This window comes from Cottoperca gobio, chromosome 3 (genome assembly GCF_900634415.1).
Source record: "Cottoperca gobio chromosome 3, fCotGob3.1, whole genome shotgun sequence".
NCBI classification, from domain to species: Eukaryota; Metazoa; Chordata; class Actinopteri; order Perciformes; family Bovichtidae; genus Cottoperca; species Cottoperca gobio.
In genome coordinates, this window is record NC_041357.1 from 20822865 (window position 1) to 20849803 (window position 26939).

The following is a 26939-nucleotide window of genomic DNA, read 5'->3' on the forward strand; positions in this document are numbered from 1 at the left end:
GGACTGAGACAGGGATGTATACACAAGTCAACCAGGACCATCTGCAGCCTGTAAATGTTTGCCAGAGTGTGATACATTCTTCATTGGTCATGGCCCTCTTTGTAATGTTGTTATGTTTTATGCTGACAGAGAGGAAAGACCAACAGGAAGACAAACAGCCTTTATGAATTCAGTTAAATGACTGCATAGATGAAACAGAAAACTAATAATCTTCTGCCCGCTACCACACAGATGTTATCGTTGTTATGTCAGAAGAAATGTAAATGGAGTCTAGTAATTTTGAATTTTAGTATTTGATTGGTAACTTGGTGGGACATTTGTAATGTAAAGATCATTTTATGTTTTTCCATTCAAAGATCACAAATACACAAACTTTGCTCTACACAGTCATACGTAGGATGTGCAATGAAAGTATCACTGACATCAAAGTGATTCAGTTTTGATTCAAGTTTAGCTGTAAAAGATGAAGAGATTGAGAAATACAGACCTTAAATGCATCCTGCCTTTACCTAGTGCAGATGGTCAAAAGAAAATTGGACAAGTTTAAATATATTTTGATTAGCAAAAAAACTATAATGATAAAATTGAAAAAGTGAATAATTTTGTTGGTCATTTCTAATGTCCAGAACCAGTGGTCTGAACCGTCTCTATCACGTCAAACAACCAAAGAACAGCACATGAAAACTTAACTTAATTTTAAAATGATTAAAAGTGGTAAAAATGCATGTTACCAGAAGCTTGTAGCTTGGCAGCAAATGGCCTTTAATCTCTGGTGTTAAAGCTCCGTTCATTGATATTTCTTATTTTACCAATAAATCTAATTAACACACTTTTTATAAAGGTGTCACTTGTAATGATGCATCAACCGAAAACCAGCCGCAGCTTTTTAGTCTCTTTTAGCTGATTGTTTTGGTTTAATGGCTACGCATTTACTGTATGGTTCAGTCTTAAAGCTCTTTTGCCAATTTATTTGTGGCTGAACTTTGTATTTTTATAGTTTGTCAATGCATGGAAGGATTATGATAAATATTTGAGATGTGTGGACTTTTGATTTTCCGTCTAAAGGTTTCGGTTTTTGAAATGGAAGCCTGCATGCTTGTCAGACCGTTTCTGTTATTTAGCTCTACTCTATCTGTGGGAATGCAGCCCTACAACTGTGCAAAACTTGGTATTGAAATATTAATATAATCTTAAGGAATAATGGCTGGAACTGTGAAGACGAGACAGGTTTCTCAATCCTTAATATTCAAATGTTGCATAAGATCTATTTCTCTAAATAAAATGACATGGAGGTGTTTAAAGCACCTCTCCCTGAGGTAGAAATGCATCCACCAGAGGGCGACACTATCGACACTGCTTCCCCACAGCTAACACTAACTCCTAACCATTCACTGGATCTTTTTACTTTTGTATATTTTGAGGAGGATTTTGATGGCAGACGGTTGTCTGTGTCGCCACATTAGAAATACAACAATTGCAGTGACATCTGAGATGTTTACAGAAAACAACAACCAGGAGAGGGCAAGAAGGAAGAATGTTTGGCATCCATTGGGAGGGAAATCAAAGTTGTTGGTATGCACCCCAAGTATCTAAACTAGAACATGCAGAGAAAACGTACATATTGTTTTTAATAGAGTGAAAAATAAGTCATTGCTGTGTCAAGTCTGTCATGTTTTTGCCCCTGAAACAGATTTGTGCATGTTTGTGCTATAACATCTACTGTTGTGCTCATCACTCTTTGCACACTGAAATGTTACTTCTCAGCTGGAATATATTTACACAGTGAAGGAAGTCATCTATTAGGAGGGTGTAGCTGCCTGTCCGTCTGACAGCTTCTCTCAGAGAAAACAAAACATTAATGAACAAATAAGGAAAACAGTCTGGGCCTCCCACTCCCACTCAGTCTCCTCTGGTTTATCATACTCGTATCCAACCATCCTGTGGGGCCAGCGCCGTGCTGCAGAGTCTGCGCTCCAACGTGCTGCAATCAAAAACACCTGGCCTCTGGGCTTGGAATGGTCACAACATTACAGCATATAAACGAGCCAACTACTCCATATAGAGGCCCCATAATTGTTGGACTGAAGAGGATTTCTGCTTTTTTTTCTACTGCACGGTTTTACTATTGTTGTAAGACACAGGACCCAGGGCCAAACTTAACCCTCCAATACAGACTTTAGGAACATCATTTTACAAACAAATAGGGATTACCCAGAGAGCAGTACTACGCTGACTCACCAGAGCTGTGAGACTCTGCCTGGCATGGGAAATAAAGTGGATTGTCCTTCAGCTTTGAGTGGTTTCCAACACCCACACATATCCGTTTCACACCTGCAGCACACAAAAAAAACGATTTGGCATTAACAGTTTTTTAAAATTGTTATATTTTCCTGAAATTTGTAAGACTTGGCAGGACTTAGAAAGGCTGAATTTACACTTCTGGTGCTTGTTAGTTGTGATGTTCTCAAATCAAGGGCATGATTTCACTCAAGCAGTAATGAAAAACAATATTGTGTTGTTGTGGTCCGCCCTTGTTTCTGGACAGCTTTAGATTGATGTCACAAACAACACTGGCCAAGAAATTATACCTTAATACACTGGTACTCTGCTTGATTGCCGAAACTGACATAACCCAGAGTTTTATAATTCTTTGAACAGGCGATTACTGAATACAATACAACTGAGATAATCAACAGTGTTTTCCAATAAATGTGCATCAGATTAATGTGAAGGGATGGCACAGACGTTTATTAGACGTCACTGAGAACAAGCAGATTTATGTATCAAGATATAATTAGTTAATACAAGAGGTACCTTTACCACAATGTGGAAGCTTATAACATAATTAAACTGTACAAAATGATTCAGGGTTCAAATGTAATGCTAAATGCAAGATGAGGGGCGTAAACAAAGAAAATGTGTAGTAAAAAAAATGCTTTAGGAGAAAAAAATAAAGTTGGACAAAAGTGCATTGTTGTTGTAACATTAATGGGGATGCAAGAATAAGAATTTTCCTCCTCATTATGACCAAGCTGCCGGGCAGGGTCTCTGGTTTCTCCCCCCTGCCGTGCCCTGGCTCCCCCGCAGCATCCCCACAGAGACGGCTTCCTTGCCGTGATGAGCTTTTGACAGGCCCCAAAACAGCCTGCTTAATGCTGTGCCAGGCCAGACATGGAGCGGCTGGGATGCTGGCAGCTTCTTGGCCCACACCATGCATCACGGGCCTCAAACCATTTTTACCCCTAGTTTTCCTCCCCTCCCTCTCTCTCTCTCTCTCTCTCTCTCTCTCTTCTCTCTCTCTCTCTCTCTCTCTCTCTCTCTCTCTCTCTCTCTCTCTCTCTCTCTCTCTCTCTCTCTCTCTCTCTCCGCCCTTTCTTTCTAGTGCCTCAGGATTGTTATGCAAAGCTTCCCAAACAGATATGTGGGAGTTCTTTTCAAGCACAGATGTATCCAAATCATATTTGTTCAATCTCTAGTCATGGCGGGGGATGTAGTGTCCGGGCCGAGAGCTGCTGTTATCTGTGGCTGAGCAGCCAGGTGCAACTGTGGTACCACACCATTGAAACATGAGAAGCACTATCTGGAATCAAACAGTAATTTTAGCTCTTTGTCGCAAATAACTGCTGACAGCTGTTGATCCTTCAGATTCCCTCAGAGATGGTGACTGGCTTTATAATCCATAACAATCATTTGGTTAACACTAGTTCCTCATGGTTGCATGGTTATTGATGATATGCACAAGGACAAATTAAAAAGAACATCCTAAGTAGAAAGTAACAGTCTCGATGATGAGTATTATGTCAGTAAAACTTTATTTTTTAAAAAGATTTAGCATGAAAACTTGACATGAGAATAAAAGCCCAGACAAAAACAACGATACACTACTGCCATCCTGTGTTACACTATGAGTACTACTTGCAGAGAGTTCAAATAAACATGCAGTCCATCTGCTCCGAAACGTGACTACACAAGGATAACTCATTACGGCTATACCATGTCTTTTCCATTTGTGGTCAGTTTTATGGCTTTTGAACTGTAAACATTGTTCCAAGGAAAAGGAAACACATAACGCTTGTGTTGTGACATTCTTATCTCACTGAAACTCCAAAGGCTGCTTTACTGTGTTTATATATAACCTTGTAGTCACTTAACTATTGGATTAAAGAAAATGTGTTGGCGGAACAATAAGGATCAAACTCTGTCTTATAATCAGAACAGCAGTGTGTACAATAACATAACAGTGTGTGTGCGTTGTATTGTGCTTTTCAGATTATTAGAAGCATATGTTCTTTCTGAAACAGAAAGAAAATCCACTTAAAGCTGTAATTCCTTATTGATAACCTATTAAATTCAATTCATTAAAAGTGGATGGAGATGAAGGGGGCTCTTTGGAGAAGGATGTGAGACATGTGCTGCCGTTATTAGGGATGGAGAAATGGGTGTTTTCTCTAAACAACATTTTAACGTGTGAAATAAAGCAGGGCTGCTGAGATTTTCACACTCAACAGTTTACCATGTGTAAAAACAAAAACACACATTGGATACGGCTGCCAGTGACCACACACACTGTCAATGTGTTCACAGATAGTTGATGTTTGAAAACTATGACTTTGTGTAATGAATCTTATACGTATGCGTAGGAACCACAAGGGACTAGGGTAACAGAAAACTATTAACTGTATGCATATTTTAGTTCATAGGAATGATTTAGTTTACAATAGATCACAGATGATGCATACATTTGACATGTGCAATGTTTCCAGATGTGAAATATAATAAATGACATTTATTTCAGTGCAACTGGAGCACAATTCTGTGGTAACTGCTGCACACTTTGTAACTAGGGCTGTGTAGCATGATACAGGGGTTACGATTAAATATAATGCGATATTGTAAGTAAGGTGATATATTGCGATTTAAGGAAAACATAGTCACAGTATAAAGCACACAACACCATATGCTTCAAATCTGAGTTCATTTTTACTTTTTATGCAATCAGAACAGTGGGATGTGCATTTGCATTTATCACATTCCCTGTAACATCCAATACCAGCACTATTTTTGAGAGAGCACATACACTGAGAGGGAGCATATCTTTGCAAATGAAGTAAAGTATTTAGTGAGATAATCTTTGCATTGTTTTTTGAGGATCGATACAGAATCAAAAAACACAATTTGCGATAGGATACTGCATCGTTATTTTCTTACACCCCTAATCACGACTATGTAGTAATTGGTCATAATTACCATTCTGCAGTAAGAGTTTGCAACAAGGAGATAACAAGAGGTATTCGCATGCAACAGGATGTTGTAGTGAATATTAACTCTGCTGTTGGAAGTCCATTCACAATTTAGCAAGTTTCTGTAGAAAATCTTCCACAGGGACATCTTTGAGGAGAAAGACCAGCAAGATAGATAATGTAGGCATCCATAAGGTCAATATTTCACACGCATAGAGTCTATATTAAAGATATGTAGAAAAAAGATCCACCATCTGCAAATCTGATGAAATTGTGGTAAACATCCACTAATCAACATGTACCAAATCTCCGTAAAACACCTGGTGCAGTTCAGGAATCAATGAACAGAACATGGTCTGATTCTAATATACTGTAACGCCGGTGTCTGAGTGCAGTATTTAACAGACAAACACAAGCTCTGACCACGTTCATATGCAATAAACTAGCCAGGTCTGGTGAATTTAAAACAAAATGAATAAGAAAACTTAATCTGAAGAATGTAAAAATGTAAAAATGCAATAAATCATTCCCCTGACTATGTTTTACAACCGGCTGGCACTCAGTTCAAGGCACCGCTGTCTTTTTTTTTTTTTTCTTCAACAGATTTACCCACCAGTCAGGGAATATTTTCCTATCGGCGTTGCTGGTGAGACAGCTGCAGGACTCTCATGAATGTTGCAGCCACATATCATGCTTCCTCTGACAGTCAACAGTCATGACATGAACTATGTGCGAGCTTCCTCTCACACACGTTTCACGGTGAGATAAGTGGAGACCTCAGTACTGTCCTGCCAGGAAAGTATTTACTTTCCTCGTTGCTGCGTCAAGAGAGCTCACACACACACACACACACACACACACACACACACACACACACACACACACACACTGAAGTCACACACGTGCAACAGTTTGTTTTTCATTCACAGCTCGTCGCATTTGCATATAAAACATTTGTTCAACTTTCACACTTGAGAGAAACACAAAGGAGCCGCAGTGTTTTTCTCCGACCTGCTGTGAGGTTTGTCTTCCACATGTTAAGATTAGTAAAACACATTTCAAAATATCAGTGAATGAAATGTTTAAAAAACAAGTTGAATTTGACATTACATTTATTCAAGTACTGTACTGATGACAGTTTTCAGGTGTACAGACGTACTTCATACTTCTACTCCACGGCATTTCAGAGGAAGATATTGCACTTTTTATTCCACTACAGTTGTTTATTAGTTACTTTTTAGATTAGATTTTACACTTTAAAACACTTGATAATCTTTTTAAATACAAAGCATTGGTTTCCAACCTTTTGGGCGTGTGAGCCTTTATGTAAAACTGGAGTCCAGCTGGGTCTCATCGTCACGTTTCAGATGTATGAGTTGTGAGCAGTTACGCAAACTGACATTTTTCCTTCTCAGATGGATTTCCTAAATAACTTATTGAGTTATTTATTAAGAGGTTTCCAACATTATACAAAAAAATAAGAGAAAATTCCCAAAAATGAATAAAAGCATGTGCTGCAGAACTTTGTTTTTTTCTTTTTCCTCTGCCATTAATCATCTCAGATTTATCTTGTGACCCTTTACAGGGCTTGACCCCTAGGTTGGGAACCACTTGACTAAACTATTTAACTGTAGGCTATAAAATAGTTAAAACTAGCTCCACCTTAACCAGCTACAGCAGTTAAATGGTCCTTCCACATTATTGCATCAGTATAAACAATCTATTAATGTCAGATATAATTATACTGTAACGGGGATATTTATTATGTACTTTTGATATTTTAAGCACATTTAGAAGATAGTACTTTTGTTCTTAATTTGGACTTTGAATGTAATACTTAAACATGTAACAGTATTGTTCTACATTGTGGTATTAATACTTTACTTCAGTAAAGGATCATAGTAGTTCACCACTGGTTCCAGTGCAGTAAGAGGAAGGAGAGCTGGTTCTAATTGGGATGAGGAGATAGCCTGTAACCTTATCTGCAGAAAGCTGCTGTGTGCTGCATTATTTCATCTCCTCGTGTGCCCTAAAAGAAATGACAAAAACATCAGAGAATGGAAAAAGCATGACCTCAGACGTTGTAACCTGTCAGATATAATCCAATCATTCTGCTGAGGGCCTAACTCATGTTTAACGCCAGTCTATACATCATACTGTATATCTAATTTAAGGCCGAGCTGACTGGTCTTTGAAGAGGCCGTTTTGAAATCACATTCCAGTTTCCCCTCCCAAACAGCAAATTATTTCTACTCCCGCGAGACGTGTGATTTCGGACTCAGAGTTAGAGCAAATCACTTGCAGACTACTTCACGAGGAGTTTATTAATCTGAGACAAGGGGTCTGGAATTCAAGCTGAAGTATAAACAACCTCATCATCAATGGACAAAGTAAAAAAAAAAGCTTCAACTGAGTGTGCTTGGTTCCACCTCAACAACATCAACATACGTTCACAGTTAGGTTTGACGCCAGATACCACAGAGAAAAGCTACAGCAAAAATGTGCCCCATAATTGGTAACAGTCTCTGAATTTATGTAAGCAAGGTAGGCTGTAATTAATCCCAGCACAATGAGGATCTTCTGCGGAGCGTACTCATGTATTTGTTATTGGACGTCACCACAGGGCCACTCTGGAGCCCATCAGATAGTGTCTAAATACACAGCAATCAGATGTTTTTCCCCCCGCTAAAACATCTCCCACCAATGCCTCAGCAAAAATTACCAAAGGTTATCAAGGGGCATCTACCACCAGACTCTGACCTACATGACCCCACCCTCATTTCCCCTAAAACTTGCCTCAGTGCCTTATTTCTTCCTCATTACGATCCCCGGCTGCTTAAATCAAGATGGCCTGCAGTCTTCAGCGAGAGTTGGAATAGAGATGATGGGAAAGGCAGTTTGGAAAGATGCTGAACGTAGCTGGCACTTCTTATCTACCACATATTAGCAAAGTTGAGAAATGGTATTTGCCTTGTTGCATTAGCCTGCTGCCGTCCCGTCATCGCCTGCCATTCCCAGCAACAACATGATCCAAATGCAGTCCAGATGTCTCCGCCATCAAGCGTCAATATTTCACTACCCCTGCATTAATCTTATCAAGTGTGTCACAGATCCCTGCTTGATAACATCTCACAGGATTTTAGACAATCATTGCCTGCAGGTGACCACAGCTTCATCAGACACTGATATCACCATAAATGTACTAAATAAGATGGAAGTCTAACAATCAAATAGTTTGCATCTATTTTAAAAAATTATAATCTGCAGAGGGGAAACTGTGTTTATTTATCTGAACGTACAGATACGTACTATGTTCAGTTTAGAGAAAGAAGATCATGTATGACGAGCACTTTACATGTCAAATTACTTGATATTTCCTTATTCAGATGTGGAGACTAAGAAAGTGCATAACTCGTACTTTTGTCATGTTTTTAGACTTGACACTCAGAGATCTGTTAATCTCATGAAATAATACACAGTATAATAATTTGTTTCTCTTCTTATCGAAACTAGCGTATACAGTAGATGGTGGAAAATTGATTCATTAATATAAAGACTGACAGATAAAGATGTGCTGTTTAGGGATTTTGCCATTTTTAGCATTTCTTATATATACACACAATAGATTCTGTACTATATGATTTATATTTTTGGCCCGGTTAGTTTGGATTAGCCCTCATACTCGGGAGCAGAGCAAGTTTTTTTCTTGATGATACAGTGACCTGAGGCTTCGACAGAAAGTCTTGCCGGTGACAGCGACCACAAAGGCAGTAGTATAACATCAACTTTCAACGTTGTACCAAGGAAACTAGAATGTCAAGTCAATTAAACAATCAGACAACACAATAATGTTGATCTCATCAGTAAGCAGATCCAATCTAACAAAGAGAAATAAAAGAACATCTCTTTTAGATACGTTTCCCTCTGCAGTGAAAGAGCTGATGAGGCCCTTTACAGTTTCTGTAATTCGGGAGGGAAACAAGGAGTGTCACCTGACTTTACACAAACACAACCATTTGGGAAATCAAATGCATTTATTGAATTCTGTTGCACATTCTGTAATACTTAAATCTGACACAGCTATCTACAGGCTCATGTCTAGACAGACAAATCTGTAAACAGTCACCATTGTGCCAAAACACTCTGTTCCACCTGCTGATGAGCTTTAAGTGCATATAATTATGAACACACTTAAATAGAAATGTCAACGTACAACCCTCTCAGGTCCAGTGAGCCCTGACATCATCCGTTTCAGTATACTGACAAGAAACACTTCCCTCATGATGATACATGCTTTAAATGTAGCATTTAAGACTCCTAGTCAACATCAGGTATTATGTATTCCTGCAGGACACTGAAGCAACTGAACCCAATACGAACTGAATGACAATTAAGTAAGCTAGTTTCTCAACCCGCCATTACATTTCCTGAGCCGAGTCTGGGATACAAACTATGCCTTCACACGGTGCTTTTCCTCTCTTAAGAATACTTGTCCTTCGAGTGAAAATCCTGTTTGATGGGTTCTGATTGCAAGGTCCAAAGCCTGTATTCCCTCAGGGCCAAGGTCAGACTGGTTTCCCCAGCTCCGGCCTTCCAGGATCAGTCCTCCTCTGAGGCTCCTTCATCGTGAACCTCTCTGTAGGCAGCCATGGGGCCACTGTCAGGAGTGTAGCTCCCCACAGAGGTCTTCAATACCTCAGACAGTTTCTGGGCGGCCTGCTTGGCCTGCAACTCCTGAAATTAAACACAGAGAAAACGTTGACATGAATAGGCTGGATAAACAGAAAACAAGCACATTATTATAAAGCAGCACAGCCATAGCTATTAATCCCTCAACAAAAGTAGGACTGATAATAAGCTTAACAGGCCTCTGTTAGTTGTCAACAGCAAACTGTTTGACGTTTGGCTCTTAAGTCATTACGCTGGATGTGAAGTGATACACAGCGCCTACACTGCCTGAACACTACCTGAACACTGCCTGAACACTGCCTGAACACTGCCTGAACACTGCCTGAACACTGCCCTCTAGAGTTGATGGAGGGATCTGATGTGGACTTTAATGGATTTCATGTTTGGATTCATGATTAATAACTAATTCCACATTTTATTTAGATGAAAACATTTCCCAAGTCACTGCTGTATAAACTCAATTTGTTTGAGATTTTGAATCCAGGTAAAATTTCAACATCAAACTCACGACCGCCAATAAATTCATACATTTCAATTATACGTTTTATAAAATAAATGTTTGTACAAACCTGCCCAGCTCTCCTTTAAATTATTTTATTTTTCAATTATTTTAAACAAAACAATGTTTTGTGTGTATTTTTTTTCTATTCTATAATTATGTTTCTTGTCCATGCACCAACGCAACCAACTACCTATTATCACCTCAATGTCATCTGACAAATACGCGCACGCACACATGTCTGGTAATTACTTTGTAATGCAAACAACGCATTACATACTGACATACATCGTGATCATTAGACATTTAAAACGATGCTGATGAAACCACAGTGAGTAACAGAATAGTAACATACTTTCTCATAATATAAAATGTTTTCTGTGTTTCAGTCTGATGTGTGGTGGTGATGGCCTAGTGGTACGGCTTCCTAATACAACACCAGGGCTGCCATCATTGTGCCCCTGAGCAAGGCACTTAACCCTGAGCTGCTCCAGGGAGACTGTGCCTGTAGTTAGTTCACTGTAAGTCGCTCTGGATAAGACCGTCTGCTAAATGACCTGTAATGTAATGATAAGCCCTAAAACATTTTTATCTGTACTCATATACTCAAATACTCAAACTGGATTTCCTGGATTGTAATTGTATGACTTTTTTTAAACACAGGGCTGTTTTTGGTCTGGCAAAACGCATTAAAATACTGTAACCGTAACATGTTACCACCAGCATAGTGAGGAACCATTTAGGACAAAATTTAGATTTTGGCAAGTGGAAATTTCTGAGCCCGTCAGTGTGCCTACACAAATACTGGATGTAGAGGATAAGTGTGTGGAAGACACGGCTGCGCTAACCTGCTGCTTTTTCATTTGATCCTGCTGGAGGGTGGCCGACTCGTCCAGAGACAGAAGCTGCGCCGGACTGTGGTGGAGAGGAGGGAGTTTGGCAGAAGTGATGTCATCCAGGTGCTTTCTGTCCTGCTCCTTCCTGGCCTGTGCAGAAAGCGGTGATGAGTCCTTCAGAAGACCTGCTGGGTGACAAGGATCCTGATGGAGAGGTGTCACTTCTGTGGAGCAGACTGGAAACACAGTTGAGAAAACCGTATTACAATAAGATTATGAAAGAAAGTAAAACAACACACAGTGTTAGTGAATGAAATGAACATAATTATATTAGTATTTCTGGTATAAATGTTTACAAAAGTCACATCATGAAACAACTCACTGATTTGGTTTGAATTTTTGCTTCTTGAGATCTGAAGTGTTCTCCGTTTTTTCCAGAACAGTTATATAGTGAGGCTTTTTTGGCATTTGCTTTCTGAGAAAGTAATTGTCTCTTGGAGTGCAGGTTTATTGGGTCTTTCGACTTGCTACTGAAACCAGTACTAGTTTCAGACAGTCTGACCCTTTCCAAGGCCTCAACAAGGTCCCCCTCTTTTGTCTCAGAGTTCGAAGAGGCCCCAGCAGCAGCCGTCTCCATGGTTTCACCAGCAGCCGCTCTGGAGACAAACTGGTCCTGTTGATCGTCCAAAGTGTTGTTTTCCTGCGCATGAGCTGAGACGGGTGAGGTCCTCCTCTCCGGTACCGCATCGCCTGCAGGTGTGTTAGGGATAGCACGTTGTTGCATAGTGAAAGCCTGCTGGTACTTGGATTGTAACTCTTTCCTGGCCGCAAACCCCAAGCTCCGTTTCGTCTCCTCTTCATCGCGGTGTTCAATGGCAAGGCGCACTTTCTCTGCAAATTCTTTTATCTTCTTCCCTTTGTCAGGAAGACTCTGTAAGAACCTCCTACGAACAACACAAATGCAGAGTGTGATGCTATATTCAAAACAATCATTCAAGATATAGATCAGAGACAAACAAACAAACCTAAATATTTTAGTACATGGACGGACGGACAATGAACAAACTCACATAATTTTCTTATTCATGAAACCATTGTCTGACCCTGTATACAATGATTTGCATTTGTTATCCATTATTTTTTCCCCCATTTCTTTCACCCATCTGTAGTTTGTCTTAAATAACATCACGTCACATCCAACATTGAAATTGTTCTTTAATCATAGTAGTGTATATTCTATTACAATCTGATTGCTGTAAAACAATAATAGTTGTGCCTTGTCATACTTGACATTTGTCACATTTGAAACTGGCTTGGATGCTATCTATGGATCTATGTGTGCATTCATTTTGCAGCATGGTAGTAAAGGCTCTGCATCATCAACACTATTTTTTATTTTTCATCAAATAAACTGGGTATATGCACTTATATATACGACAGAGCCTTATGCTTATTTACAACACTGTTTTTGGTCATATTGAACATAGAGATGATTTGTTAATTTGTAGATCTATGCTACGTAAACACATGTTGTGTAGGGGAAAGCAGACATCCTGTACTAAACTAATGGGGGTCAACAACAGTGTGGTGAAGCTCATTTACAGCGGGGTAGCTCTCATTACAACTAATCTAACTTATTTGTGTGTTTAAGTCACCATGTCTCTTCTACTCATACTGTTATTACAATATCACACTAAGTCACAAACTTAGCTCTAGTTTTAGCACTCTCAGGTATAACATATATACACGGGAGGCACAAACTGGGGCTAATAGTGAGACTCACATGTTAGAGAGCATCTTTTCCTGTCGCAGGAGCATTTCTTGGAGCTCCTCTTTGCTCTGTTGTCCCATGTCTCCCACACGTCCCTGGCGCTCTGTCCACGAAAAGGACATCACTGTTAGCTACTGACAGCTAGCATTAGCTAGCCACAAACAGCGTGAGCTAACGTCTCAGTTTAACACGCAGCATATCGACTCTGACGTTAACCAGCTCAAAACTCCTCCTGTTGACGGACACTTTAATACGTTGTGAGATTTATAAACCTCTAAAGGCGGCAAGTTCACTTCTTCAACACATGATACAACAACATTTCAAAGAGGGAAATCTTCTTCTTCTTCTTCTTCGTGTGCGGAAATCATTCATGTAATTGTAGCTCTAGCGCCCCCCACTGTACAGGACAGAGTAATGCACCTCTTCTTCATGTCACAGCCAGTGGAGGTGATTTGCTCCCCTCTGCTGGTCAAATATAGTCATCAACGCCACATTTTGATTTCAAAGACTTGAAATTGAAATTTTGATAAAAGACACAAAAGCAAAATAATTCATGGTTTTAAAAAGAATATAAATCAGTGTCCGATAAAGTGACTATACCAATGTCTCAATAGCTGGGATTGGTAGTGCGTCGTATCCCAAATGTATTTCATTTAGCCAGCAAATATATTTATGCATGAGATTCCTTAGGACAGTTTGTAAAGTATTAACTTGTGCAGCCACAAACATTCACTTGCACTACACCAACTAGGTCTCTTAAGTAATATTCTCGTAGCATCATTGTAAGCTAGTGTCTGTAAAATTGCATTTCTGTAGTTTGACCACAAGTGTGCGTTACAGACTGGCGTAATATGCTCTGGAAAGAGACATCTTCACTCCATCTGTACACACACTAAAGTTGCGCAAGAGAAAGTTTGCTTTTGCACATCATATGGCACTGCCTATAAATATTTTTATCATCTGTCATTTGATCTGTAATAAAATGTCCAAGATATTTGACCTAATTAAAGACACAGGTCTTTTTATACAAGATATTTCTTTTTTTTCTGTCATCAGTTCAGAGTCTCAGATTTTCCATAGCTCCATTTGTCAGTCCGGATGTTTCCCAAACACTGTGCCAATCCTTTTCTCATTCAGCCCAAAATACAATGACCCATCATTAACCAAGAGGTTACAGCTGTGTCCTTTCTATCCCCTCTCAAAGTTCAAAGTCAGTTTAACGTTTGGCTGCAGCTGCACAGTTGGAATACAATCTTAATCGACTTTATCTCTTTAATTTCTCCACATGTTCTAATCAAAATCCCACAAACTAATAGAACCACTTGTATTATGTGTACTTCATTGTAGTGCGATCTGAAGCAAAGGATTGGATGAACTTTATTGATAATATCACTAACTGCACACATTTGTTTTAGTTTTTGTATTTTTCTAACCCTAATCCTAATCCTGCCAAATGTCTATTTTTGCCTCTTTGATTTAATATACTACAGTTTTGGAGATGTTGGAAAGCTTGTTTTACCAATCTCCATGAATATAACTACACTACTGTACAGAAGACAGTTCCTAAAATATAGTCACTGAGCTTTTGTATAAATTGATCGAGAGTTCAGTGTGTGTGCATGACATTAAGTGTGAAATTGAATCATTAGAAATAGAAGTAATACAAACCATTTTAAAGCCCTTTTTGTGTTTCTTACCAGCTATGAAACATTCAGAGTAATCCACATCAATGAACAATGGAGTAGTCATACATAGAACATGTATGGGGTTGCACAGTTTGTGAGTGCTGACACAATCAGGTTGTACTTATACAGTAAAGTCTTTATTATCCAAACATACGATAGCCTCTTATCATTAGTCGCAGTATGATATGTATCGTTAAGGAGAAGGCACATCATAAAGCTTTTTCAAACACAGTTGTGGCAGTGCAGACAACAGCTGGGTAATACTTGTGCCTGTGGCTCAGGAATGGCAGTCACCTCAACAAGGTAAATATCTTTAAATTCATTAAACAGTCTTATCAGTAGCACAGATATTTACTGTATATTATACACTATTTTATCCTGCTGCCAATTTAAAGAGATTCATTCCAACCACGAGTATCAGACAGTAGGCTGTTCACAAAGGCACGAAGCATGTTAATAAATATTTTGTACATAATGTGACAATAACAAAATAATATTCATTTAATTTGTACAGAGTCAATATAAAATAATTGGGATATACACGCAATAATCTTAACAACCTTCATATAGGACTGAATACTCATAGCTCTGTGAGCAACATAAGTAGACTACATTCAGTGTAGACAAAACAAATATAATCCTTAGTACACTATTTACAAAAATATCTTTACAGTCTATCAGATTATTTACACCCTACAGCAACCAACATGATATTATCTTTAATATTCCTACGTGAAAACCTACATAATAACTTTTTACTTCATCAACCAGATTCATGTTCTCCAACATTTGCAAAAGGACTAATAAGCATCTGTGTCATTCATGGTTATTTTCAAAAGATAACCAGCAGGGGGGAAATAACCAAGAACACAGTCGAGTTTTAAAGGAATTGTTCTACATTTTAGGAAAATGATGCTTATTTGATTTCTCGCAGAGAGTCAGAAGAGAGGATCAATACCACAGACTGTACAATACATATGTAACTGCAGCTAGCTTAGCTTTTACCTCCGCAACAACATATAACTGTCAAGTAACTGAAGCTACACATAGCATAGCTTAGCATAAAGACTGGAAACAGGGGGAAATCACACAACCCTCGTAAAATGACAGATTGTCAATTTCACAAAAAAAGGTTATAATTGTATACAAATAATTATATATATATCTATATATATATATATATATATATATATATCTATATTATATATATATATATATATATATATAAAGTGCAATGCTTTCCCATTATGTGTCTTGAAATTGTGGTAAGACTTGGAACTCCAATGGGCTGCATTGCATCGCATGTAAATCTTATTGATGGTGTCCTTTTCGAGCTTCTGGTGAGTGTCCTAAAGATGTGTGGTGAGAGGTAAGCAGTCACACGAGGTTGTATCGTAGAAGTTGCTCCACTCATTTCTGGTGCCTCAACTGCCACTTGCAGTTGCTTTTTACAATGTCCACAAATCTTTATTTGTCTTGGTCATTTAGCCAGCTACGGTGTATAACGCAACTGTGCATTTTGAATTATTTATATATATATATATATATATATCATAAAAAAGCCCTTGTTGCCTACAAGGGCTTTTTTAAATGTATAATAATATAATATAGAGTTTGTTACTTTTGGACAAAGCCTGCAGTGCAGCTTTTTCTCTCTGTTTTCAGTCTTTATATTTATATAATCTTCTCATTTAACTCTCTGCAAAAAAAGCAACAACTATTACCTAAAGATCACTCTATGTTTATCTTTGCTGTTATTTCCATAAGTTTCATGAACGGTGTATAAACTTGAGGTGCTCTTGATCTTGGTCGAGAAGAAGACGGGGAAGGAGAGGATTCTTTGGGACTTGATCCTGTGTCTGTGTTAGTTTCTGCGTCCACCTCATCTCTACCGAACTGGACTGGACTCACAGGCGGCTCAGATTCAAACGTGCGGCTGTAGGGTAACATCGCACTCGAGGGGTTGGACTGCAGGTAACGGCTGTACTGGACAGGAGTGTACCTCAGTAAACTGGAGTCCAGCCTGCTGGGTGGAGGGTTATTAGACGTGAACGTCCTTGGTTGTGTGGGCTTTGTTAGGTTGTAGAATGGATTTTGAATGGGAGATGTAGGGGAGGAAGGTTGCATGGAGGATGGAGGTTGTGTGGGGGAAGAAGGTTGTATCGGGGGTGGTGGTAGAGTGGGTGATGGAGGTTGTATAGGGGGTTGAGGTTGTGTGGGGAACGAAGGTAGAGTGGGGGATGGAGGTTGCATCAGGGCTGGAGGTTGAGTGGGGAACGGAGGTAGAGTGGGAGATGGAGTTTTCATTGGTGGTGGATGTTGAACAGGTGGTGGATGTTGTATGGGATGGAGATTAGTTTCTTCATAGTGAACAGGAAGCTCAAAATCATGCCTTTTTGCTTCACGTCTGCAGATGGACATTCAGACATAAGAGTGAGAAATCACCTCCAAATGAAGCACCAAATATATCCCGATTCTACTAAATGTATTTTTCTCTATCTTTGCTTCTTACCTGGGGAGCAGATCGCACCCTACTCCTATCTCCTTGGTTTCCAAAACCTCTCTTGGCCTATTCTGTATGGACATAAAATACTTCAGCTTGTCTTCTAATTCATTATTCTGGGAAAAGGAAAAAAAGGAAAACAGGAAACAACATTATCAGGTCAGGTACATGCAAAAGCCTGCAGTCACTTTACATGTGAAAGTGACTGGATAGGTGCAGTGACACGAGTAAACCACACAGACATTGCTGAAAGTTCAGGATATTGAGTGCTCAGCAGCCCAAACAATCATCCGTACTGTAGCCATGCAGTAGATTACCACGCCACACCAAATTTAAAGCACGCAGTAAACAGTATTTGTCTTACCTCACACTCCACTATCGCAATTCTGTCCAGCAGCTCTGATATGAACATATCCTTCTTAGCCACTTGAACTCGCAGTGATCCAACCTTCACACATTTAAGATTGAAAACAATTATTTTGTGTTACAGTCAGCTCAGTTTATTCAATCCTAATGTGTGACCTTACTGTATATGGATTGCTAATTGCTGAATGAGAAAATGCATCACTAAGCCAGCATGACGCCCAACACTTCATTGACTCTGGGTCAGATTAAGTTGTATACATTGAAGTCAACCATACGCTGGTTGGTAAACACACTTCTGCTGCTTCAGCTGATATACAGTATGTATCTCCTCCACAGCCATTATCAAAACACAAGTAGGAGACAAGAACCGAACGGTATTCACACACAGATGAATAAACTCTCCTCACCTCCTCGATCATTCCTTTGACTTTCCTCTGCTGGCAGAACACCATGTCGTTCAAGTGTTTGATTCTCTCACGTAGGTCCACAGATTCAGATTGCAGCTCTTTGGACCTACACAGGACCACAAACAGTTAAACCCACATATAAATCCATTATGCTGCTGAAATGTGTGGTCAGGTCAGGTGCTTCTCAGGTCACGGATAACAAATGTATGATTGATCTGCAGCCTTTACTGTAATAGTACAAATGCTTCTGCACTACTGTGGTGTATTGTACTGTAGTGTATGTACGGCACTTCCACCAAAGCAACATGAATATTTTTTTAAGCATGAAAGTTTATTGTTGACCAACTTAAAGTTCTCCTATTAGCTTTTCTGAAGCTTTCTACATCAGAGTTCTCAGCTGACATAGAACTTAAACATCTTCAGATTCAACTAAATGACAACCTAGTACTCCAACTCCTTATGAAGACTGTGTGATGCATTTAAATGCTCAGAAAAATAGGATATCTTTATCATACTGGCGTTAGTTTTTAGACTGTTTTTGTACCTTTTGTTGACAGTTGCATCAGTTTTGTCTGCCAGCTCCATCAAGCGGAGACGCTGTTCACATTCCTGCAGTTTATTGTAGAGTTGACTCTTTTCCTGTAAAAAAAAACATTTATCATTCTAAGTTTTATTATCTGCATGAAGTGTAAATACATTTTTTATTTGAAGAAAAAATTGGCCTTACCTGTCCCATACAGTCCAGTAGTCGCTCAACTTCAATGATCCTCTGGTCCCTCTCGGCAATCTTGGCCTCTGCAATCCGGATGTTTCTCTCTGCTTCCTCCAGTCGCCTGATGTACTCGTCGAGTTGGGCCTGTGTGAGCAGAAATACATCTTTGTTTAGATGTTGGACCGAATAATGTTCAAGAAAGTAGCATTTACACTTTTGGTTGTAAGTTAGATTGAATTTGCTTTAGAGAACAATTTTCACTGCGTCATCATTTTTGTAAAATGTGTTCAAACCAAAAACATTTGAGATCAACGCCTGTTCGTACGACACGTTTATATTCTCACTGAAACTGTGTGTGAAGAGTTAATGACTAAAGAGTAAAGAATGCCGACCTGTAGGTTTTCAATCTCCTCCCTGTGTTTCTGTTGTTCCGTCTGCAGCTTCTCCTTGTACTCCTCCTGTAGTTTTGCTGAAAGCTCCTGCAGCACCTGATTGTTGCCCTCCTGTGCAGACTCCAGCTGGACAATTCACAGCACAGCAAAAATCATGCTGATTATTCCATATTGACTCAGGAATGAAAGATGCAGCTGATGTGTTAGTGTGCTGCAGTGAGATGATCTGTTCTCTTCTACTGCTTTATCTGATGTTTCTCATACGTAGTAATTCTATGACATTGGGGTTGGTTCCCTCTACAGAGTTATTAACTCATCAGACTATTTCGAAACAGCCCACTTGTCACACCAGCTGGGTGACCAGTATCTCAATGACGAGAGACTTTTGATTACCTGCAGTTTTAAAGTCTGGTTTTCAACCTGCATGTCCGCCAGCTCCTTCTCCTTGTCTCTGAGTTGTTCTTGTGTTTTATCACAGGTGCTGCGCAAACTCTTCACCTCGTCTCTCGAGTCCACTCTTCTCTGACAGTTGTCCAGAAGGGATTTCTGCAAAGGAAACTTCTTTTACTTATCAAGCCAGCCCTTTCTGTGAAGTCATGCAGCTTTCATGGAGCACGTCTTCACAGACTCAATGATGTTGAATTGTTACCTGCAGGCCGATGTTAGCAGATATAAGGGAGCTGTTCATCTGATCGAAGCTCTCCATGGCTGTTGTCCGGACCCTCACCTCTGACTCCAGACTCCTGCGATGTGAATTGGCAGCCTGCAGACACACATGGCACACTGCATTTTTAGATTTATTCAAAGATTCACAGACTTGAGTTTGATTGGGGAGTTCGGAGCAGTCACACGGTGTTACATAATTCATTACCCTGATTTCCTGTGAAAGTTTCTGCATTGATTGCTGCATGCCTCCGAACTGCCCGTACATCCGCTCTCTCACCTTCTCCAAAGAATCTCTCACCTGCACGCAGAACATGCAGATATTATACACACATATTATATCCCACGGAGCCTTGCACAGATGATAGTTGATCGGAAGGCCCGGATGCTTGTTGTGTTAGTTTCCACTCACCTCCTTGATGTACTTCATCTCACCCTGAAGGTGATTGGCCGTCCACTCGCGCGCCATCACCTCCTGCTGTCTGTCCGAACCCGTCCTCTGCACTACGCCGTACACTTTGGGCCCATGATTCTGCAGTGAGGTCTCTGGCGCCCCATTGGTCATGTCTCCGAGCTGCTGAGGGAGACAGGATCGCACCGGTCAGGTTTCTGTGGACACCCTCCACTGAGGCTGACTTCTGCTGTCATTGTGTTTGTGTAATGGTGTGCTCGCTTATGTGCATGCATGCACACTTTCAAGTGCATCACCTGTTTTCTGTTTCTGTGTGTCGATGCACATGCCTGCATATGTTTACTTGATCGAGTATTTCTAGCACTAATGCTGCTGAGCAATGGAAACAGGAGGATGGGAATGAACAGCAAAAAAAAAGTGCAGGGTGTATTGAAGGTGTCATGTTTCTGCAACCCAGTACATGAGCTGCTGCCGTGTCTGCCTATTGTACCCCCAGCAGCCGGGCGACCGATGAAAACAGATGCAAACCAATCGAGGAGAAGTTCAGCTTTTTAAACAATGCAATTACTAAATAACAAATGACAGTTATAGTCATGGCCACAGATAAATTACAGAACTGAAGGTTAGAGATTTCTATAAATATTTCAGTACTGTAGCGCAAGAGACGATGGTTTTGTTTGTGCGTTAAACAGAATTATCTGTATATATAGCTATAGATAGACTTGAGACATCAAATTTGTTACAGTCATCTACAAGCATCTGTTCATGTTGAATATCCATTAATACATTATTAATGACAGCCTGATGGTGCATGCACAGAAGCGTGTTTTTACAGAAGGATGTCAGTGACACACATGCTGAAGCAGTGGCAGTGTCATGCCTATTATTCATGTGTTGGATGTGGCTGTCTACCCGCTGAGGTGACTCTCTGCCAGCTGGCCTCTCTCTTTGGATCAACCCATTCTTTTTCTTCCTTGCCACATTGACGTCCTTCTCTTTCTCAGCCTACAGAAACAAACAAAAACAAAATATTCAAGATTGCTGTTGTGGACAATTCCCTTCCTTCCAGGTTGAGACCTGGCAAGTTCAAAAATGTTCTTATTGTGTGCAAACATTCCACATAATGTCATTGTATACGGGCCCTCATTCTGTCTTACTGTAATTTGATTATGTTGCATAGTTTTGTAATTGTATGTATGAACCTGTTTTAAAATTAATAATTTTAGCTTTCGATAGATAGACAGACTTGTTACCCAGAGAAAGAGGCGTCAGTCTCCACATCTCTCAGAGATAAGAGTGAGGAGGAACTTGAACAAAGGAGCCAGTGTTGTCTCATGGACAGAGCCGAGCCTCACATTTCTCCACCACTTCATCTACAGAGGACGTGCTGTTGAGAAATGGTGAAGGCCTGCTAATAGGCGGATGCGAAATCCAGCAGATGGGAGGGAAGAACAGCCATCTTTATGTTTTAACAACACTGCAGCCTGCTTCTCTGAGACAGAGCTCAGAATAACAATGTGCTGTGCGTCCGCTTTGCATTTTACAATGCCAATATTTGACCACACTGGTGGGCAATGTTTACCTGCTTGTAGCTGATACTGCAGGCGTGTAATTTTAGTGGAAGGAACACACAGGTTTCTTTTGTTTTGTCACCTGAGGGAGCATGACCTCCTCAGTATCATGTAAAAACTACTTAACGACGGCCCTTCGCAAATAATACATGTCGATACGTTGTCAAATATTTCAAAGTTAACTTCCTGTTTAACATATAACTGCATTGTGAAGGACTCGACTGATTGGATTAGCTCTTTGTTTCCCTCTCATGTATCTCATTGTGTAGATGGAATCCAATGTTGTTGATGTAGAAACTTCTATATGTAGCAACTGTGTCTCTGTGTGTGTGTTTCATGGTGCAGAAGTATTACATCTCATCTAGGCCATAGTCACAGGTTGGAGTGTATCCATGATGTGTCAGGTTGCAGGATACACCCTTTCTAATTTTATGGTGAATAACCACTTTAACCAGCGTTCCTATTGAAACATCTCTAACAGAGGATGTTTCCGTCATTTCCTTCCTCCTCGATTAACTTCACATCTTCCCTTTTTCCTTTTTTTCCCACAAAGTTACAAAAACGATACAACTGACCTACATTTGAACTTCCCTGCAGAGTACATCTAAAATAAAATAAAAAGATTGAGCAACTTCAGTGGAAATGTATATAAGCACAAAGGATATGGACACTCTAGAAAAACAAAATAAAAAATTGGACTGTTCCAATCAAGCCTGCTCAACACTTTGTCACTTGTAACGCTCTGCTGGTATTTGAACTTACAGAGTTACGTGTCACAGCAATTACAGCAGCACCTGCACAGAGCCCTGAACTCAGCGCTGCATACATAATGAGCACATGAAGAGGACTCAGACAGGAGAGTTTTTAACCTCTTGAACCCTCATATTCCCCTTCAATTTCCCCTGAAGTGGCTTCTAAAGTTATGTTTTTTCACACTGTACTACAGTTTCACATGCAAATTATATATAAGCTTGTTTAAGCACTTCAGTGAATTGACATTATCTAACAGTATAATTGCGTTAAAATGTAATTTTCCATCTTGCACTTTGGTATCTTTTAGCAATAGTTTAACATTTTGGGAAATACACTTATTCACTTTCTTGCTGAGGGTTATTGATACCACTCTCAAATGTAAATGTTTCTAAGATGAATATGAAGCTACCGCTTGCAGCTGGATATCTTAGCTTAGCAAAAAGTCTAAAAATAGGAGTAAACAGCAAACCAGGCTCTGTCCAACGTAAACAATATTTGCCTTCGAGCACCTCAAAGGCTTATTAACTAAACATAACCACCTGCTACAAAACAACAAATTGCCATTTTTACAAGTATTTCTATTGGACAAACACGATAAAACACATTAGGCGCTGGTAAGCAGATATTGTTCCCTTTGGACAGAAACAAGGCTAGCTGTTTCCCCCTGTTTCCAGTCTTTGTGCTAAAGAAAGTGAATTTCCCATAATGTTATCATTCTTCAAAGCTCATTTCTTACTATTGTGTTTTTACTCTCTACATTTCCTCCCACCAGTATTATTGCACCTCAGGCCTTAGTGGATTGTGTGTAAAAACAGCCGCTCTGCTGTCAGAGCTTCTGATGCCTGTTCAGGCAGAATGAGCTGCACAGTTGCAGGGGTGCAGAGTTTGCGCCCTCACTAAACACACACTGAAATACACGTCATCACCGAGCACATGTCTGTTACTCTCCACTTTGTCTTCACTCTTGACCAGACTGTCCTCTCACATCAGTTCCAATAGTCCTGGTCACACCCTCCCATTAGGAAGCACATTCTGAGATTGCGGCAGCGTGGTATCAGCGGAGACTGTGAAGGTGTGGTAACTGGACGAACACCATACTGCCTGCCGGGCCAAGGTTCATACAACATACCACCATGTTTCTGTAATTATTCCACTCTTTAAGGACCAAAAACCTTCTCAGTGCCAACGAGTATCACAATCAGTTCTCACACTCTCATTGTCAAACGTTGGCATCTGCCTCAGGACTAGATCCTGAACACAAACAAAGGCAGAGGCAGAGCCACCTACAGCAAACACCAACACAGCCTGCAGAATATATCCACGGTCACAATGTGCACTAGCAGACATGGAGACTGTGTAATTATGCACTTCAGTAAGCAAATGTAAGTTTGCATGCCATGATTGTTTAGTTACCAGTGTTTGAGTTCATACTGTTTCAAAATGTGATATCAAAGGTTTTGTCTATTCGGCAAGTATTTTAAATATTTTCCAATGTATGGAATAGATTTACAACACAAGTCGAGGAGTTGAGCTTTGAAGTAAATGTGAAACAGCTGCGTGTGCATTATCACACTAACACACACCCTCCTGTCATGATTGAGGAACTGGTCCAGATGATAAAACACAAATAAATATCAGTGGCTCCAACATCTTTCTTTTATTTGTATTATTAATGTTTTATTTTCAGTACTTATCATTCGCCCACATCACTATTGTAGAGAGTGCTTTGTTGTGTGTGGCTTGATTTAACTCTATTCATGAAGCATTACCTATCTAAATAGGGCTGTCAAGCGAGACTTATAAGCAGGATATAGCGTGGTTAATTGTAGAATTTCAATAAGGGACATGTATACGACTTACTGTATCTGAGTTTGAGGTTTTTGACTCCTTGTTTTCATTATCTGCCGCGTGTAGAGTTAACCTGAGGCGCCTGATCCTCCTCTGAGAAAAACAAACAGACAAAAAGCAAATAAGTGATGTGCTGTACGGAAATGAATGTTTGCATCATGTCATGAGAACATATAAAGAGTTCACACTGAAACTGATGCATCCAATGGTTATCACATTTCATGGATCTCAACAGTCCACTACAGTGGGTTTATTTATAGTCAATGGCAACAGAGCAGCAAACAAAGTTTATGCAAATTCAACTGTGCTTACTGATACATTGTAACATTTACCCCACAGTGAGTGCTTTGTTTGGTTGTTATCTAATAACAACATTTGAACATCTAGATATTTTTAGAAAGATTTTATTTTCAGACATTATTAAATAAATGAAATCATTACCTCAGTAATGAACCCATATCATACTCAGTTTAATAACTTAGAAGAGTTTCTTTCTTCACTAGAAAACAATGGGAATAAGTTTAAAGGCCGGTTTAGTACAAAGACCGGTTGTATCAGAGAGCTGTTCAAATAAACATGACAGTCCCGCCTCCTGCAAACTCAGCTCCCATTACATGCTCCTGAAAGTGAACACATCCTATCACAAACATTAACTTTCAGATGATCAGGGGAAAGAAAATGTTAGCTTGTCATCTCACTGTGTATAGACAAGAAACAAGTGGCTACATAGTAAAAAGCAACAGAGGACAGAAGAGGGAGGGGAAAAAAACACAACTGTTTTTGCAAAACACAGAGGAGAAGGGAGATAGAAAAGAGGCAGACAGAGGGAGAGCTTCAGTGTCCTGACTTCTCTGAGACTTCTTACCTCTGAAAACTCTGAAGAGTCCTCTGTTGTTGTTGTGGAGGTGGAAACATTTCGTCCTGCACCGTAGCGAAGCATGTCTCCTCTTCTGTCCACTCCTTGTTTCTCTTCCTCTCCCTCTCCGGCCCCCTTTCCCACCCTTCCTCTCGCTGCTCCTTCCTGAGTTCGGCTCAGACTCTCAGAGCGACCATCTGCCCCCGGCTCCAGCCAGAGAAGAGGACGGAAATTCCACTCTGCAAAGTCTGGTGGTGGTGGTGGGAGTCCACAGGGCCCTGAACTTTCCTCTATGTGAGTGAAATAATCAGGTGCAATTACAATTCCACACTCAGCAACACAAACACAACTATGTCAGTGTTCTTATTCTAGTCAGACTGCTCCTATGTCCACCTGGTTGACAGGCTTGTCAGTCACTCAGCAACCTCCCGGCCTCTCTCTCTCTTTATCTCTCTCTGTCTCTTCCTCTGTGCGTCTCTGCATTCCCATCAGACCTGTCGGGCCACATTTCAGCTGCCTGCCTGGTCTGTGACTCCTGCCATGTGAGAGCAGGGCTTTCACAGGGCGGGTCCTCTTACTCGGGCTGGGACAGGTGGAGCCCTTCTTATCAACAGGAGTGGCTTATAGGAGGAGCTGTCATTTGGTACTTCACCGTAAAGGAGTTTACAATATCCTCCTGATATACATGCACAGTTTTGTTAGTCTTAACATTGCTCCAATAACTGCAAAATATATGTCTACTTCATGATATTGGTCTATTTGTTTTTGGTTTATAGAAACACACACTCAAGTATTTAAGTACACGTTTTAAGTACTTCTACTTTACATGAGTATTCATTATACTTCAGAGGAAACTCCACTAAATGTATTTAATAGATACTGGTCATTTTTCAGATAAGAATTGTGCACACACATGATAATCTTCTAACATATAATGTATTATAACAGGTTAAACTGTAGTAGTTAAATGAGCTTAAATGACTGCTTACATATTAATAAACAAATAATATTAGATGGATACTTCAGGGGTCGTTCTGTATCACGAGGGCTTTTTCTTTTGATACTTTAAATGCATGTTGTTGCTAACACTTCTTTTACCTAAGTAAACGTTTGAATGCAAACCTTTCACATATATTTGTTTAGTGTGGTATTGCTACTTTTACTTAAGTAAATTATTTGAATACTTCCTCCAGCACTGCCGCTGTGAGGATGAACATTTCTTCTTCCAATTAAACAGTCAGAGACTGGTTTATACTAAAGGTACAGGAGGTAATATGTAGTAGAGAAGTTGCTTCAGCCAATTAATTATTGATGAAAACGAAGACAACACGGCAATCATTACTTTTTAATGTTATTATTACCTTCGGCTAAACCTTCACTCGGGTTTACGCAAAAAAAACATGCTCATCTATTTATACTTACTCATCTTTAAGGAACAGAGAGACAATCATCCTGACAGCCAGATCACATTCCTCCTATGAATGGCCTGCAGTCACTCCCTTTTAATAGAAACTAGAGACACTCAGAGTCACAGAGGAAAGAAGTTGGCTGAGTGCTTGTTCAGCCATACATTATTTTACAACAAAGATTTCCTGTTATCTGATGTCAACATGTCAGTAAATATGAAAAGAAAAATGTCCAGAACAACACAAGTGCGATTTCTACAGGTCTGAGTGGTTAATCAGTAACCAGACATCAAACAAATGGTGTTTCTTTACTTCTGCAATCAGTGAGCC

General features: G+C 39.9%; 2 protein-coding genes across 6 annotated transcripts; both read right to left on the bottom strand.

The window, feature by feature from the left end:
• Positions 1–9255: 9255 nt before the first annotated feature.
• On the bottom strand, positions 9256–13435 carry polr2m (RNA polymerase II subunit M). Its single transcript, XM_029428594.1, is given in 6 exon segments — positions 9256–9974; positions 11277–11433; positions 11435–11500; positions 11647–11759; positions 11761–12208; positions 13048–13435. Coding segments are annotated over 6 exon segments (1029 nt in total). The 5' UTR covers positions 13158–13435; the 3' UTR covers positions 9256–9839.
• Positions 13436–16309: 2874 nt separating this feature from the next.
• Positions 16310–25711, bottom strand: myzap (myocardial zonula adherens protein). 5 transcript variants are annotated; one of them, XM_029428589.1, is made up of 14 exons: positions 25213–25711; positions 24360–24440; positions 21088–21180; positions 20176–20337; positions 19972–20064; positions 19750–19863; positions 19494–19658; positions 19101–19226; positions 18724–18852; positions 18541–18635; positions 17997–18102; positions 17588–17671; positions 17233–17339; positions 16310–17127 (listed from the first exon to the last, which is right to left on the bottom strand). In XM_029428589.1, the coding sequence occupies exons 1-14, from the start codon at positions 25285–25287 to the stop codon at positions 16452–16454; spliced, it is 2106 nt and encodes a 701-aa protein (XP_029284449.1). In that variant the 5' UTR covers positions 25288–25711; the 3' UTR covers positions 16310–16451. The 5 variants fall into 5 exon arrangements, with proteins under 5 accessions (XP_029284449.1, XP_029284450.1, XP_029284452.1 ...); XM_029428590.1 differs by having other exon boundaries at positions 19494–19646; positions 20176–20340; XM_029428592.1 differs by having other exon boundaries at positions 16310–16746; positions 20176–20340.
• Positions 25712–26939: the final 1228 nt, after the last annotated feature.